The sequence below is a fragment of the Osmia bicornis genome, chromosome 6, assembly GCF_907164935.1.
Source record: "Osmia bicornis bicornis chromosome 6, iOsmBic2.1, whole genome shotgun sequence".
NCBI lineage: Eukaryota > Metazoa > Arthropoda > Insecta > Hymenoptera > Megachilidae > Osmia > Osmia bicornis.
The window spans coordinates 12,214,597-12,231,387 of NC_060221.1; the positions used below are offsets into that span (position 1 = coordinate 12,214,597).

Genomic DNA, 16,791 nt, shown 5'->3' on the forward strand with positions numbered 1-16,791 from the left:
TAGTGCAGAGTAACCTCAAGGAAAGGGGCCACAGCGTTTCTTCTTCCTTATAATGTTGGTACGGCTTCGGAACTTTTAAATATCTCGATATATCTCGAAAACTACGCATCTGATCAAAAAATGTCATAGAACATTGTTGGAAAATGATGTTAACAATCTACAGTTTGTAACGCATTTATTTCCTAAGATACACCAATAAATGAATTCAAGTAATTACAATTACATGCGACAAAACCGCCGACGTAAAGGAGGAGGGACGTACCCGGGTCCCCCCGTCCTCCGGCCCTTCGTGGGTCGTCCGTGTCGTAATCTACATACACAAGTACGCGGCTCTCCGAAAATGACCATAAAAGGTAACAAATAGCGATGTACAAAATTTGATTGGAGGTCGCAGAGCCGCTGAAACAAATACGTGTGACCCGCGATGAGTCACCGAACACAGAGGCTGTAAAGGTTGCGCGACAAAGCGGCACGCGTAGATACAAACTGTATACCTCTGTAACGATCGCAGCAGTCAATAAAGCTAATTTTACATTTCGACTAATAAGTTCGTAGTCACTCCACCCGATTATTCCCACATGATATTGTGGCTGAATCAGCATTCGTCTTACGTTGTTTCAATATTTAACAAAAGTGGTTCTTCGAGCCGGATAATATATCGGAGTGGAAAACTGTATCATGTTTGTGAGAGTGTCTAGGCTTCAAGGAGCAGCGACACACACGAACGCCGCGATTGTGGTAAAGGGTTAAACGCTGTCAGTGCGCAGTTTCTGACCAGCGAACGTCCAATTCGAGCTTGTCCGAGAGTTGGTGCTTGTACGAGGATCTGACGCAACATGGCCTCCAAGGAAGCTGCGTTGAAGGAGCTGTATGCGGCTCAGAACGTGTCCATGGGACTCATTAACAGAGCGGTGGAGAATTTCAACAAGGTGGCGAGGAGTCAGCGCACCGCAGCAGTCACTCGCAGCAGGCTGAGCAATCTTCGAGGCTACTGGGAGAAGTTCGTCCGGCAGCATATGCAGATACTTCAGCTGGCGGATAAGGATCCCTCTGCACAAGATGAGTACTTTGTAAATGACATTTTTCAAACGACTTCGTGTTCTTACGAGGAAGCGTGCGATTATTTCAATAAATGGTTGGAGAAATTAAATCCTCCTCCAGTCGCGCATATATCGCTCGATGAATCTAATAGTTCAGCTTCACCGGGAAGCACGACTTCGATAAAGTTACCGCAGATAACGTTACCGTCATTCTCAGGAGATCCGCAGTAGTGGGAGAATTATCCCGACTTGTTCTTGGCGCTAGTTGATCAGAACTCGTCTCTAACGGGAGTACAGAAGCTCCATTATCTCAAATCAAGTCTTACGGGCGAAGCTTGCCTGACTTTAAAAAATATCGCGGTAGCAGAGGCCAATTACTCCACAGCCTGGGATCTTCTGAGAAAGAGATACGACAACACTCGCGTGATTGTACACTCCTATTTGAGAACCTTGATCGGGATTCCAAACATGAGCTCGCCGTCAACAAAGGATTTGCGCAGTTTACGTGATAAAGCGAATGATATTCGACAGGCCTTGATTAATTTGGGAAGGCCCGTACAAGACTGGGATGACCTGTTTAATTTCCTTATCATCTCAAAGTTAGATCGCGCATTCTTGAGCGACTGGGAGCTCAAGTTAGGAGAAAGTACCGCGTTGCCTACCTTCACGGAGCTAGACGAGTTCCTAACATCGCGAATACGCGCGTTCGAAGCCGTCGACTCAGTGAATCAGGGGACAAATCCCGACGACGCGAAGCGAAAGCATCGAGCTTCAGAAAAGCGCGTGAACCTTGCCCTCCATCAAGTAGAGTCGTCTTCAAGCAAATGCTCCTTTTGCGATGCAAACCACGTGTTGGCTGCCTGTTCCAAATTTAAGAAAAAACAAATTAGTGAGCGTCGTGCTTTCATATTTGAACAACGGTTGTGTTTCCGTTGCTTGAAACCGGGACATGTCACTGCGAATTGTTCATCGCAGTCAAAGTGTGCTATTTGCAAGGGCAAGCATCACGCGCTCGTACACTTCAAAAATACCGGGTCGAACGTTAGCAAGGAAAAGAAAGCGGAAACCGCGCCGAAGGCAGCGGATGTCGACTCACCTACAACGTCTCGTCAAAACGAGGACGACCGAGTGTCGGTCTGCCATGCTTCGCACCATGCTCGTATAAAGCGCCGCTGCCTTCCGCGCGCGTCAAAGTCACTGCTGAAACGGGTAAAAGTATGATTGTGCGTGCGTTGATGGACCAGGGTTCGCAGGTCACGTGCGTGACGGAGCGCGTCGCAGAATTTCTTAAAGTAAAAAGAATACCTGTCGCTGTTAGCCTCTCCGGGGTAGGGGGGATGCGAGCAGGAAAAGTAAAGCATGCGGTTGAGTTAGAAATGTCTCCGTGTAGACAAAAAGTTGCAGGGGAACTGGAAAAAATCAAATTCACCGCATTAGTAATGAAAAGTTTAACGTCTTACAACGCAAACTCCTTTAAACTCAATGTAAACTGGAAGCATTTAACTGACCTACCTCTCGCCGATTCGCATCCGGGAAACAACGAGAATTTCGATCTTCTCATTGGCGCCAACGAGTATGGCAAGATTGTGCTCGACGGAATCGTAAAGGGGCCTCCGGAGTCTCCAATTGCACAGCGCACTGTTTTCGGCTGGGTTCTGTCCGGGTCGTGTGCCGTTCCTACAGGCACACTTCACTCCACGGTTAAAATTCACCACGTAGAGCTGCTCGACACTCTACAATTAGAGTTAAAACGTTTCTGGGAATTAGAAGAAACCCCAAGCAAACCGGTTCTAACGCGAGATCAAACGAACTGCGAAATTCACTTCGCGAATACACATCGACGTTTATCCGATGGTCGTTACGAGGTTAGGCTGCCGTTCAAAAAAGATCCCGCGACTACAATCGGGGACACCGCGTCAATTGCAAGGAGAATCTTCAAAACAATAGAGGCACGCGTGACAAAAAACCCAGAGCTATACCGCGAGTATCAGGCGTTTTTGCGCGAATATCTTGACCTAGGGCACATGAGCCAAATTGGCGAAACCGAGTCTTTAGAGGGCAAAGTTTTCATCTCACACTTACCTGTGTTGCGAAGGGAAAGCCAGACGACGAAGCTGAGGGTGGTGTTCAACGCCTCAATGAACTCGTCGAACAGCAAATCGTTAAACGACTGTCTTCATGTCGGGCCCAATTTGCAGGCCAATTTGTTTTCTTTGTTGATAAGGTGGCGTTGGCATCGGTTCGTGTACACGGCAGATATTGCAAAGATGTTTCGCCAGATAAACGTGGCTTCGGTTGACACTAATTTTCAGTGTATCTTCTGGCGACCGTCGCCGCCGTCTCCGCTGACAGGCTATCGCCTGAAAACCGTTAGCTACGGTACGGCATGCGCCCCCTTTCACGCGAATCGCGTGTTGAAACAACTCGCCAAAGATGAAGGCCATAAATTTCCGCTAGGCGCCACCACATTGGAGGAAGAATTCTACGTGGACGACGCGATGTTCGGGGCCAACGAGCTCCCCCTCTTGAAAAAGATCCGCGATGAGTTATGTCGATTGCTCAGGGCGGGCGGGTTCAAACTAAGAAAGTGGGCAAATAATTCTTCTTCGCTACTCGATGACATTCCGTCGGAAGATCACGGGCCTGCGACCAGTAGAACGTTGCAAGACGATGAGAAAATCAAAGTTCTAGGGATCCAGTGGAACCCGTCTTCAGATAATTTTCACTTTCACGTATAGGTTGAGCCGCGAGAAAACTTCACAAAGCGCTTGTTTCTGTCACTGTTGGCAAAGGTATATGATCCGTTAGGGTGGATAGCTCCGTTTACCGTGCTAAGAAAAATAATTCTGCAGAAATTGTGGCTAGCAAGGGTTGAGTGGGACGAAGACTTACCGGCGGATCTTGCTCGCGACTGCGAAAAGTTTCACTCTCAGCTCGTGATAATCAAGGAGATTTCGATCCCACGATGGATAGGGGTAGCGGGTAATTGAGACTCGGTACAGATACACGGCTTCTGTGACGCCTACAGCTTAGCATATGGGGCGGCCGTGTACCTTCGTGTAGGTCCAAATCCGGCAAAGATTTCGCTCCTCTTCGCGAAAACCAAAGTCGCCCCTCTGAAAATCCAGACGATTCCGCGTCTTGAACTGTGCGCGGCCGAATTACTAAGTCGGGCGATCAACATTGTTCTCGACTCATTGCGGGTCAGAGTCGGTTCAATTGTGTGCTGGACCGACTCCAAAGTAGTATTGGATTGGCTGAACGCTCCTCCGGGCAGCTGGAAGCCCTTCGTAGCCAACAGAGTGTCAGCGGTGCAGACGAGTCTGCCCGCCGCTGTTTGGCGCCATGTTCCGGGAACGCAGAACCCAGCTGATTGTGCGTCACGAGGGTGCACAGTGACGGACCTCAAAAATCACCAGTTATGGTGGCATGGCCCGCGCTGGCTGTCGGGCTCGCCAGAATGCTGGCCTGCCCAAATTTCAGCACCGGACGAGGGCCAAGAGATCAAGTCGGAATTGTGCCTCCACGGCACGACAGACAGAGTCAATAAATTCGAACCATTGGAAATGTTGTCGCGGTTCTCTTCTTGGCCAAAGTTGCATCGCGTAATAGCCTACGCTTTCAGATTTTATAAAGCCTGCAAAGGTGAATCCACTGTAGCAAAAACCCGGAATATTTCAAAGGTAGAAATAGATTCAGTAAAGGTTAAATGCTTCAAGTTGATACAAGAGAGTTATTTTCCGGCGGAGCTTAAAGAGCTGGCTAACGAAAAGGGAGTAAAACCAAAGAGCTCAATCGTGGCCCTGTCTCCCTATTTAGACGACGAGGGAATTATTCGCGTGGGAGGCCGGCTTAAGAATGCAATGTTACCTGAAGGCACGAAGCACCCGGTAATCTTGTCGCGATGTCACGTCTCATGGCTAATTCTACGACACGTACACATCGCCACTCTGCATGGAGGAGTGCAGTTGACCCTGCGAACTCTGCGCCAGCAATACTGGGTGATCCATGCGCGCACCCAGGCGAAAAAACTAGTCGCGGCCTGCGTCGCATGCGTCCGACAACGGGCTCAAACACTGCAACAACAAATGGGGAATTTGCCGCGAGAACGGTTAACACCTAAACGCCCTTTCAGTGTCGTAGGTATCGATTATGCAGGCCCCTTTGTTTGCCGCGTGTCACAAGGCCGTGGACAAAAATTGCGGAAATGTTATATTGCGTTGTTCGTTTGCTTGTGCGTTCGCGCGGTGCACTTGGAAATCGTAAGCGATTACACGACAGCTGCGTTCTTGGCCGCGTTCGAACGGTTCGCTTCTCGTCGCGGATTGCCCGCGACGGTAGTCTCCGACAACGGTACAAATTTCAAAGGCGCATGTAACGAACTAGCAGCGCGAATCCGAACACTACGCGCGGACAATGACTTTCTAAATGACATGGCTACGCGAGGAATAGGCTGGAAATTCATTCCCCCCGGCGCCCCCCACTTCGGGGGCCTCTGGGAAGCGGGCGTAAAAAGCGTCAAGTATCACTTGAAACGAATTATAGGTTCTTTCACTCCAACGTACGAGGAATTTTCGACACTAACGTGTAAAATAGAATGTTGTTTAAACTCGCGACCGTTGTATCCTATGCACGATGATCCCGAATCGCTCGATACACTGACACAGGGGCACTTTCTAGTAGGTTCAAGTTTACTTACCGTTCCCGATGTCTCAATGACGAGCATAGCAGATACGCGGCTCTCTCGTTGGCAAGCGGTACAAAAACTTCACGAGCGCTTCTGGAGGTTATGGGCCTCTGACTATCTAACAGCACTACAAACGAAGACCAAATGGCGAACTGTGCGCGAGTCTCTGCGAACGAACGATCTAGTACTTCTTCGCAATCCGGTACGACCCCCGACACACTGGGAAATGGGAAGAGTGGTGGAAGTCTTTCCGGGAAAAGACGGTCGCGTGCGCGTAGTCCGCGTAAAAACAGCTAGCACCGTATTGACACGACCGATAACACAACTATGTAAGCTGCCAGTTCAGCCGATATATGAATGAGCCAAAAAAACAGAGAAGCGGGTAAATACGCGTAGTTCATTGGCCCGCGGCGAAGCGTAGCGTAGTAGGCAAAAAACTGTAAATACCCTATAGAATGCGTGTTGTGTCTGTCTGCGAATAATAGATGAGGTATGCGTACTAATCGATCACGGATGATCGAGGCGGTCGGAATGTTGGAAAATGATGTTAACAATCTACAGTTTGTAACGCATTTATTTCCTAAGATACACCAATAAATGAATTCAAGTAATTACAATTACATGCGATAAAACCGCCGACGCAAAGGAGGAGGGACGTACCCGGGTCCCCCCGTCCTCCGGCCCTTCGGGGGTCTTCCGTGTCGTAATCTACATACACAAGTACGCGGCTCTCCGAAAATGACCATAAAAGGTAACAAATAGCGATGTACAAAATTTGATTGGAGGTCGCAGAGCCGCTGAAACAAATACGTGTGACCCGCACAGAGGCTATAAAGGTTGCGCGACAAAGCGGCACGCGTAGATAAAAACTGTATACCTCTGTAACGATCGCGGCAGTCAATAAAGCTAATTTTACTTTTCGACTAATAAGTTCGTAGTCACTCCACCCGATTATTCCCGCATTAAATATACATTTAATAACACTATTATTATTAGTATATCTATATTAGGTATGTAATATACATTTAATAACAATATCATTATTAGTATATCTACATTAGATATAATCTAATATACTGATACCTTCCTACAGATCAATGTATATTTAATAACAATATCATTATTACTTTATCTACATTAGATATAATGTGATATACTGATACCTTCCTACAGTTCAGTGTACAATTAGTAATAATATCATTATTCCTATATGTGCATTTCTAATATGTTTATTTCTAATGTAGATATAGTAATAATGATATTGTTATTAAATGTATATTACATACCTAATATAGATATACTAATAATAATAGTGTTATTAAATGTATATTATATATCTAATGCAGATATAGTAATAATGATATTGTTATTAAATGTATATTATATATCTAATGCAGATATAGTAATAATGATATTTTTATTAAATGCACATTGATCTGTATTAGGGAATCAGTATATTCCATTACATCTAATGTAGATACACTAATAATGATATTGTTATTAAATGTATATTACATATCTAATGCAGATATAGTGTTCCGAATATTAGAAAACAATAACAAAGGGAGAGGAAACGGGGTGTGATTGTTGTCGCCGAGGGTAAATAAAACACGTAGTATTAGGTTTTAAAGAATGAATCAAAATAAATGAATTTATTAAATAAATGAAAATAATGATTTTAATCTTTAGAGGATACCGGCCGTAAAAAACCCCAGTCTCAAGTGAGGAAAAAGCCTGGTTCCTTGAACAAAATAAATTACCACAAAATAAAAAGAAAATACCAAATAAAATAATTGTAATATAAAAAAAGCAAACTTATAATCTAGAGATTAACTATTACTTGAATGATCATTCAAAAACTTATACTATCGCGCGCCAGAGCTCTGTACAAACCGCACTCGGATGACACCTCGCCGACGCCGCAGCCAATCGTCGTGGTCCTCGTTACAAACAAATTCCTGGTCACAGGAGGCGTTCCCCAAGTGGGAACAAATAATCGTGATCACACGAAGTTCAAATTGCAACTAGTGCATTTCCTGATCACAGGACACATTCCCCAAGTGGGAACAAAAAATGACCGTGATCACACGGTCCCAAATCGCACTCAGTGCTTCCCAAACTAAGGACACACGCCCGACTCAACTTGCGCACGTCAACCGATCGCCACCGATACAGTTAAATCAAAACAAAACACACCAAATAGCTCAAACACAAAAAGCAACAATTCAATGCGCAGAAGTCCCTGACCCTCGTCAGAATGAATCAGGCCCAGTCCCGGACCGTCCTTTACACCCCCACACTGCAAGCGCCTGCGTATTGCGGCGTGACGCTGACACGCTTGCTCTTCTTCTCGGGGCGCCAAATTCAAAGCCTACCGCTCAATCCAATAAAAGAAAAAAAGTCGCGAAACGCGAACATTCCGCCCGCCTTCGTCCACTGGACGAACCTGTGACTTACGCCTAGGCAGCCGTACCATCCGCGCCAGCCGTAGATGGATTCTGCTCTGGCAATAGCGGACATAACCGAGCAACATGCCGCCTTAAACTAGACGTGGCCGTTCGAACGGTGACCACTCTTACTAATCCATCCGGACCGAGGTGGACTTCAGTCACGCGACCAAGAGGCGATTTTGAAGGCGGATACCGATCATCACGCACAAGTACTAACTGACCGATCGCAAAATTCTCGGCTGGCCCTCGCCATTTCGCACGCTCCTGCAAATATTGCAGGTATTCCTGAGACCATCGCTTCCAAAAGTTATTTCTAATCACCTGAAGTAACTGAAGTATTCTCAGACACATCAGGGGGAGCGTCCTCTGGAATTAACCCAGAGGCAATGCCGAGAAAATGTGCAGGCGTTAAAACTTGCAAATCCTCCACATCATTACTAAGCGGATAAAGCGGACGCGAGTTTAAACACGCTTCAATTTCTACCAAAACGGTCGAAAACTCCTCGAAGGTCAGAGGTCGATCACCGATCACTCGCTTCAAATGATGCTTCACCGACTTGACACCCGCTTCCCATAAACCGCCATAGTGGGGTGAATTCGGAGGAATAAATTTCCAAGAAGTTCCGTCATTGGCAAGAGTAGCTGCAGCACACTTATAAAAGGTAGAAGCAGCTGAGAACATAGCGCGCAACTCCTTATCCGCGGCCTGAAACGTGGTAGCGTTATCACTAAACAGATTTTGACAGACTCCACGACGCCCCACAAAACGCCGATACGCGGCAAGGAACATTCGGGTCGTGAGATCACTTACGACCTCAAGATGGATTGCCCGAGTTGTAAAGCAAACAAAGAGCGCAATATACCCTTTATAACACTTGTACCCACGACCTTTCGCCGTACGTACCTGAAACGGACCGGCATAATCTAACCCTGCAGATAGAAACGGCCGAGTCGGCGTTACCCGCGTGGCCGGAAGACTACCCATCATTTGCCATGCTAATCGGGGTTTCACTCGCTGACAGACGACGCAGTGACGAATTTCAGTTTTCACTAGACGATTCCTGCCTAGAATCCACGCATGCTGCATCACGGTACACAAAGTGAGCGTAGGTCCACCATGAAGACAAGCACGATGTGCATATCGCACAAATAACCGACTAAGCGGCGAACGACGTGGCAAGATAGGCGGATGCTTACGATCATGTGACAGCACCGAATTCCCCAGACGGCGCCCAACACGCAAAATACCGTCCGACTTGTCTAAAAACGGATCCAAACTAAGTAGCGGGTTACGCTTTGCCAAACTCTTTCCCATCTGCAGTAACTTAATCTCTGCTTCAAATGCATGCGTCTGTGCTAACCTAATCAAAGCAATCCGAGCGCCAGACAACTCTGACGCAGTCAAAAATTCCGGCAATGCAGGAAGGTTACCCTTGCGCCTTCGCAAGCCAACTAATGGGCGCAGACAATAAGCCACCACGCGAATTAGCCGAGTCAATGAGGAAAATTTAGTCAAAATCTCCGGATCACTCGGAGTCGCCTTCACAAGCAAAACCTGCGGAGCCAGTGCCACCTTGGGCCAATGCTCCTCGTGCATCGCAAGCCAATCAGGCCCATGCCACCACAGACGTGCCTCAATCAAGTCTGCAGGCCTACATCCACGCGTAGCCAAATCCGCAGGATTTTCTCCAGTAGGCACATGTGCCCATTTAGCACCCGGCATCTCTGTCTGGATAAAGGACACCCGGTTTGCCACGAAAGTCTTCCAGTGGCATGGGTGTTTCCGAAGCCACATCAGAACAATCTGACTGTCTGACCATGCAAATACTGGTATATTCTGCAAAAAATCAAGCTTCCGAACGTGACGAAGAAGCTTAACAAGCAACATCGCTCCACACAGTTCGAGATTTGGAATGCTCACGGTCTTTATCGGAGCAACCTTACTTTTGGCAGCTAAAAGTACGACATGGAAACGATAATCTGCTTCGTTAATTCGAATATAAACCGCCGCCGCATAAGCGCGGAATGAAGCGTCGGAAAACCCGTGAATTTGCGAACCCGAATCGCAAGAGGCTCCCAACCATCGATTAATTGACAATGCAGGCATGGCCGAAAGTGAATTACAATATTCACTCCATCTATCCTGTACTTCCACCGGTAAAACGGAATCCCAGCCGACCTTCAGAATCCAAAGATCCTGCATTAAGATTTTGGCGCTTATCGTGACCGGAGCCAACCACCCCAGCGGATCAAACAAGCGCGCAATATTTGAAAGAACGGCCCGTTTGGTCACCTCTCTGGACAAATCTTTAAAACCTGACGTGGTGAAACGAAACTCATCGTGATGTGGATTCCACTGAACCCCCAGCGTCTTAACCGACTCATCAAGATTTATCGATTTCGATTCCTCCTTCCCGGGTTGTTGCGCGTTAGGAGGTAACAAATCAGAATGATTCGCGGCCCACTTATCAAGCTCGACGCCCGCCGACTTCAGAAGTTCAATGAGCTCCTTTCTAGTACGCAATGCGATTGAAAGTTCGTCCGCACCCGCAAACGTGTCGTCCACGTACGTATTGAATTCCAAGCATTGAGCTCCGAGTGGAAAACCCGATTTCTCATCCTCCGCTAACTGCAGGAGCGTACGTATCGCAAGATAGGGAGCACACGCCGTCCCATACGTGACGGTGGTCAAACGATATACCACCGGCATCTCCGAAGAACTAGGAGCCCATACTATTCGCTGCAAATCCTGATCATTACGCGCAACGCAAATTTGCCTAAACATCTCGACCACGTCCGCGGTAAACACGAAACGGTACCGACGCCAATTTAGTAAAATCAACGAAAGATCGCGCTGAAGAGCAGGTCCCGCCAAGAGAAAGTCATTCAAACAGTGCCCATCGCGGGTCTTTCGCGACGCATCAAAAACCACCCGAATCTTCCATTTCAACGGTGTAGATTGTACAACCGCGTGATGAGGTAAATACCATGCACGCGAATTATCAAGTTCCGACGCGGGAACTCACTCCATATGTCCCAAATTTTCGTAGACCGTCATAAATTCGCGATATGCCAAAGCTAATTTCGGATCGCGAGCAAACCGACGATACATATGAGCAAGTGAGCCCACGGCCATACGTTTTGTTTCCGGACCGGCAGCAGGAGGCTCAGACTTTAAAGGGAGATGCACAACGAATCGACCGTCAGAATTGCGAACATGCGATTCCCTAAATAGCTTTTCACATGCTTCATCTAATGGCTTTAACGTTGAAGTGACCGTGGGTAACTCCTCCAAGGCCCAAAACCGTTGTAACGACTGGTCTAAGTCCTGCTCTGCAGCACTGTGTAGCATTCGAAGCGGCATTGATTTATGATCGACCGCCCGCCGTGAACCGTCCGAATGCACAGGGCCGGAGACAATCCAGCCGAGGACTGTCTTTTGTGCAACCAGAGACGAAGAAGGAAAACTTCGCAACCCCGATCGCAATAGTTGCCCGTAGATATCCGCGCCAAAAATAATATCAACTGATCCCGGCACATAAAATTGCGGGTCAGCCAATGATAATCCCGCGAACATTTCGATATCCAAAGCCATAGCACATCTAGCGGGAAGCTGCGACGTTAGCTTCGGAAGAATCAGAGCTTCCACCTCAATTTGAAACGACGGGTCAACCAAGGAATGCACTTCGAAACTCGTAGTCATACGAGCAGTGCCTGCAGATCTCGCACCGAGACCCAACAAAGGAACGTCAATACGGCGCTTCTCTAAACCTAGCAAGTTAGCGACCGCCTCAGACACAAAAGTGCTCTGGGATCCTTGATCTAACAAGGCCCGCACACGAGTCCGCGCCCCGTGCGGTCCCACCAACGTCAATTGAACCGTTGCAAGCAAGACTGTGCATTTACGCGAAAGAGTGCGAGCAGTGTGCACATTAACCCCCGAAAACGTTGAGGGCTTACCTTCGCGTGCACTATGTGGCTCAACCGAACCTTTCTCCTTTGAATGCAAACCACTGGCCTGATCGAAATGAATCAGGGAGTGGTGTTTTTCCTTGCACTGCGCGCAACGAAACGGGGAAGCGCAATCAGATACCCTATGCCGACCGAAACAGTTAAAGCAAAGATGTAACCGACGTACCTCTCTTCGGCGGTCAAAGGGGTTCTTGGCCTGAAATTTATAGCACTTAGGCAACAAATGCGCACCGGAGCAAATGGGACACTTCGGTCTCCCATCACCAGAATGTTGGGAAAAACCAGCGTGAAATACCTTTCGCTAACCCGGTACCGATCTAGGTAAAGCAGAAGGCTTCTTCTCTGCTTTGGGAGCATTTGAGGCAATCATGCTGAGCGCTTGAACGCGCTTTTCCAAAAATTCTGATAAGTCCACGAATTTCGGAAATCTTTCAAGTGGATTTAAATTGTCTAACTCCGCAACATTGTCTAATACGACGCGACGATCCCTCTCACTCAATTCCGTCTCCCACGCCTTTTGGGATTCGGGGTCCAAACGAGCCGCCAATAAATAAACGAACCATACATCCCAATGACTCACTGGCATTTGTAAATTCGTTAACGCCCGAACTATGCGCTGAGCTTCGCCAGCAAACGAACGTAACTCTATCGCGGACTCTTTCTTTAAATATGGCATATCCATGAGCCTCTTTAAATGGTTATTCACAACCAATCGCGGATTATGAAAACGCGCCTTAAGAGCCTGCCACGTCGTCGTATAATTCGCATTTGTAGTCGTGACATCCTTGACTAACTCCGCCGCAGTACCCTTTGAACAATTTTTCAAGTATTGCAACTTAGACGCGTCAGCAAGACCGGGTGCATCGTGAACCAGCGTGGTAAATAAGTCACAAAAGTTTTCCCAATCCTCGTATTCGCCGGAAAACGTAGGTAATTCTAACTTCGGAAGCTTAGCTGTACGAGGCTCGGGTGTTATCGAAGAACTGGCTATCGGTGGTCCAGTCGGTAAAGTAGACTGATCCGCAGCCTGTAGTTCCGCTTGTACTGTTAGCAAGAAATCAAGCGTATCCTCGTACGCCGTTTGTAATCGCTGAATCACGTTATCCGTCAGATACGCGTCAACCCCAGCATCGTCACGAATTGAAATTTCGGCATGCGCACTACGCACATCCCTCCAAATTTCTTGAAGAGACTCAATTCGCGAAGCTATGATATTCCGATTAAACGAGCTGCGCTCCTTCTCTCTTAATCGAGTACTCGTCAACTCGATTTCCGCCAATCGCGAGTATTGCACCACCGTGAGTTTCCTCAATATTGGAGGAGCCATGTTAACCTAAGCTAATAAAATCAAATCCTCAAAGAACAATACTTAATTACTATAACCCAAAGACGTAAAGTTATAACTAATAAAAGCAAACTTATATAAAATTAAATTCTATAAGCACACTATATAAATTGTAAAAAAAGTAAAGAATTATTGTACGATAATCCTAGGACTATTAGCTTAGATTCAAATAAAACAATAAATCTATGTAAACTTATAACTCAAATTCAAATAAAATAATCTGCGTTTTTACGCCTGGAATGCAAGACTCTAACGTTCATGACGACCCGGCACCGCTAGCCCACTTGAGATCCTGGCGACGCAACCACAGTCTGTGTTTATGTTACGACTCTCACCCCTCTAAACGAAAACGCTCGGACAAAGAATTCCCATGCAACGTTTCGCGAACGACTCTGAACGCTTAGCCTAGAAATCAATCTCCAGTTTTACCTTCTATATTAGAATCAAAAATCAACAAATCAAATAACCTCGGTTTCAACCAATCACCCCTTCCTCACCCGGGGCACCAAAAATTGTTCCGAATATTAGAAAACAATAACAAAGGGAGAGGAAACGGGGTGTGATTGTTGTCGCCGAGGGTAAATAAAACACGTAGTATTAGGTTTTAAAGAATGAATCAAAATAAATGAATTTATTAAATAAATGAAAATAATGATTTTAATCTTCAGAGGATACCAGCCGTAAAAAACCCCAGTCTCAAGTGAGGAAAAAGCCTGGTTCCTTGAACAAAATAAATTACCACAAAATAAAAAGAAAATACCAAATAAAATAATTGTAATATAAAAAAAGCAAACTTATAATCTAGAGATTAACTATTACTTGAATGATCATTCAAAAACTTATACTATCGCGCGCCAGAGCTCTGTACAAACCGCACTCGGATGACACCTCACCGACGCCGCAGCCAATCGTCGTGGTCCTCGTTACAAACAAATTCCTGGTCACAGGAGGCGTTCCCCAAGTGGGAACAAATAATCGTGATCACACGAAGTTCAAATTGCAACTAGTGCATTTCCTGATCACAGGACACGTTCCCCAAGTGGGAACAAAAAATGACCGTGATCACACGGTCCCAAATCGCACTCAGTGCTTCCCAAACTAAGGACACACGCCCGACTCAACTTGCGCACGTCAACCGATCGCCACCGATACAGTTAAATCAAAACAAAACACACCAAATAGCTCAAACACAAAAAGCAACAATTCAATGCGCAGAAGTCCCTGACCCTCGTCAGAATGAATCAGGCCCAGTCCCGGACCGACCTTTACACCCCCACACTGCAAGCGCCTGCGTATTGCGGCGTGACGCTGATACGCTTGCTCTTCTTCTCGGGGCGCCAAATTCAAAGCCTACCGCTCAATCCAATAAAAGAAAAAAAGTCGCGAAACGCGAACATATAGTAATAATGATATTGTTATTAAATGTATATTACATGTCGAATGCAGATATACTAATAATGATATTATTACTAAATGTACATTGATCTGTAGGAAGGTGCCAGTATGTTACATTATTTCTAACGTAGATATAGTAATAATGACATTCTTATCTTTATATATATATTTCTTCTGTGCGCGTATATGTGACTGAACTCCTCCTAAACATTTTTTGATCAGATGCGCAGTTTTCGAGATATATCGAGATATTTGAAAGTTCCGAAGCCGAACCAACATTATAAGGATGACGAAACACTGTGGCCGCTTTCTTTGAGGTAACTCTGCACTATTATAACCTGTATTGACTACTCGCAGCTATAAATGCCACTTCCAGCGCAGCTGTGCAGAAGAAGAACAAGAAGAAGAAGAAATATCTCGGAATATGTGCGTGACGCCCCTTTCCTTGAGGTAAACCTGCAAATATCTCGGAAACCGTGCGAGCTATGGCAAAATGTTAAGAGACCTTTTTTGTAGAAAATTAAATTTCCTGCTATTTATGTTCTATGACATTTTTTGATCAGATGCGTAGTTTTGGAGCTATGGCATCAAAAAACGCGGAATTTCACTGCGAACCGTGTCCAATTTACGAAAATTATCCTTAAATAATGTCCAATGTTTATAATTAACACCCCGAACACCGGAAACACGACGTCGAAATGCCGCGTAACACGCACATCATGTTTTCATTATTTAACAATAAATTAACACAATATTTAATCAAAAAACGACACAATAGCACTTCCGAACACATAATAAAAATGATTTTACCAAAAGACGCGAATAACTAAGCCGCTATCCACCGCGTTAAAAATTTAATCACGCAGCGACCACAAAACCCGTCCGCTCTCCTCGACGCGTCGAGCGGGAATCCAACCTTTTTTTTTTTTTTTCGTGGGGAAATCTTACATAAGACCCCCCGCCACCCGTGGTGGAGGGCAGCGGGGGAGTGTCAGATTCCTACTGACCAAAACCCCACGGCGACCTCCTCTGGCGTGTGGCAGAGGCTCCGGGACCTGATTACTATAACTCCGGAGCCTCCACCGCCGTGCGCTGAAAGCGCCCCTCACCGGGGGAGTAACAACTCCCCCAGCCGGCACCAGGGGTCGCACCCGGTGCTCATAGATGATCACTTAAAGTCTCCCTCGCAGCCACCCTCCAATTTTGCACCATGCTCCCGGCCACAGGGGACGCCCAGCCCATATCCACAATGGATTCCCCCTGAGCCCGAACGCAGGTGCTGGCGGAGCCCCTGTTCTGGAGCAGGAGCCCCGCGCCAGCCGCCCCGAGCAGTACCGCACCTCCTCTCGCGTCGGCCCTCGGGGACCCCCAGGCTTCGGCCTTGGAGTTGAAATCCCCGAGGACCAACGTCGGCCGGGTGTGGGAGCTAACCACAACGCTCCCCACCCGGTCCAGCAACTCCTCGAACCGCTCCAGGGACCAGCTGGGCGGCGCGTACACGCCCATCACTGCTACGCCCCCCAGTCAACGGCCACGAAACCCCGCCCCCGTGCTAAGACATCGGCGGGCGGGGGGACGTGCCGACCCCCCAGGACGATGGCGACGGAGCCGCCATGTCGCCGAACCAGTTGGGTCGGTCCAGTACGCGGTACGGCTCTGACACCACCGCAACCTCAATCTGCCACTCGGCCACGGTTTGTAGCAAAAGGTCCTGCGCCCCGGCCAAGTGGTTGATGTTGGTTTACAGGAAAGGACGCTTAGGCCCCATTGCGCGCCGGCTCCACCTCTGCCTCCACAGCTGCTCCTGCGTTGCTGGGGCCCGCTACCCCAGTGGGCGATGCAGCTGGGGACTGGTTCGCGCTCGTCTTTTTGGCGGACTTCTTCCGCCCTTTCTTCGCGGAG

The 16,791-nt window shown here is 47.3% G+C and overlaps 3 protein-coding genes across 3 annotated transcripts; 1 reads left to right on the top strand and 2 right to left on the bottom strand.

Moving 5' to 3' along the window:
* The first annotated feature begins 2,416 nt into the window (after positions 1-2,416).
* On the top strand, positions 2,417-3,778 carry LOC114881764. The gene has a single exon (XM_029198622.2). It carries the CDS (start codon positions 2,417-2,419, stop codon positions 3,776-3,778), a length of 1,362 nt encoding a protein of 453 aa, XP_029054455.2.
* Positions 3,779-8,490: 4,712 nt separating this feature from the next.
* On the bottom strand, positions 8,491-10,962 carry LOC123987913. The gene is made up of 2 exons (XM_046286234.1): positions 9,082-10,962; positions 8,491-8,883 (listed from the first exon to the last, which is right to left on the bottom strand). Exons 1-2 carry the CDS (start codon positions 10,960-10,962, stop codon positions 8,491-8,493), a joined length of 2,274 nt encoding a protein of 757 aa, XP_046142190.1.
* A 237-nt stretch (positions 10,963-11,199) lies between these two features.
* On the bottom strand, positions 11,200-11,772 carry LOC123987914. Its single transcript, XM_046286235.1, has one exon. The coding sequence runs from the start codon at positions 11,770-11,772 to the stop codon at positions 11,200-11,202; it is 573 nt and encodes a 190-aa protein (XP_046142191.1).
* Between the last annotated feature and the right edge of the window lie 5,019 nt (positions 11,773-16,791).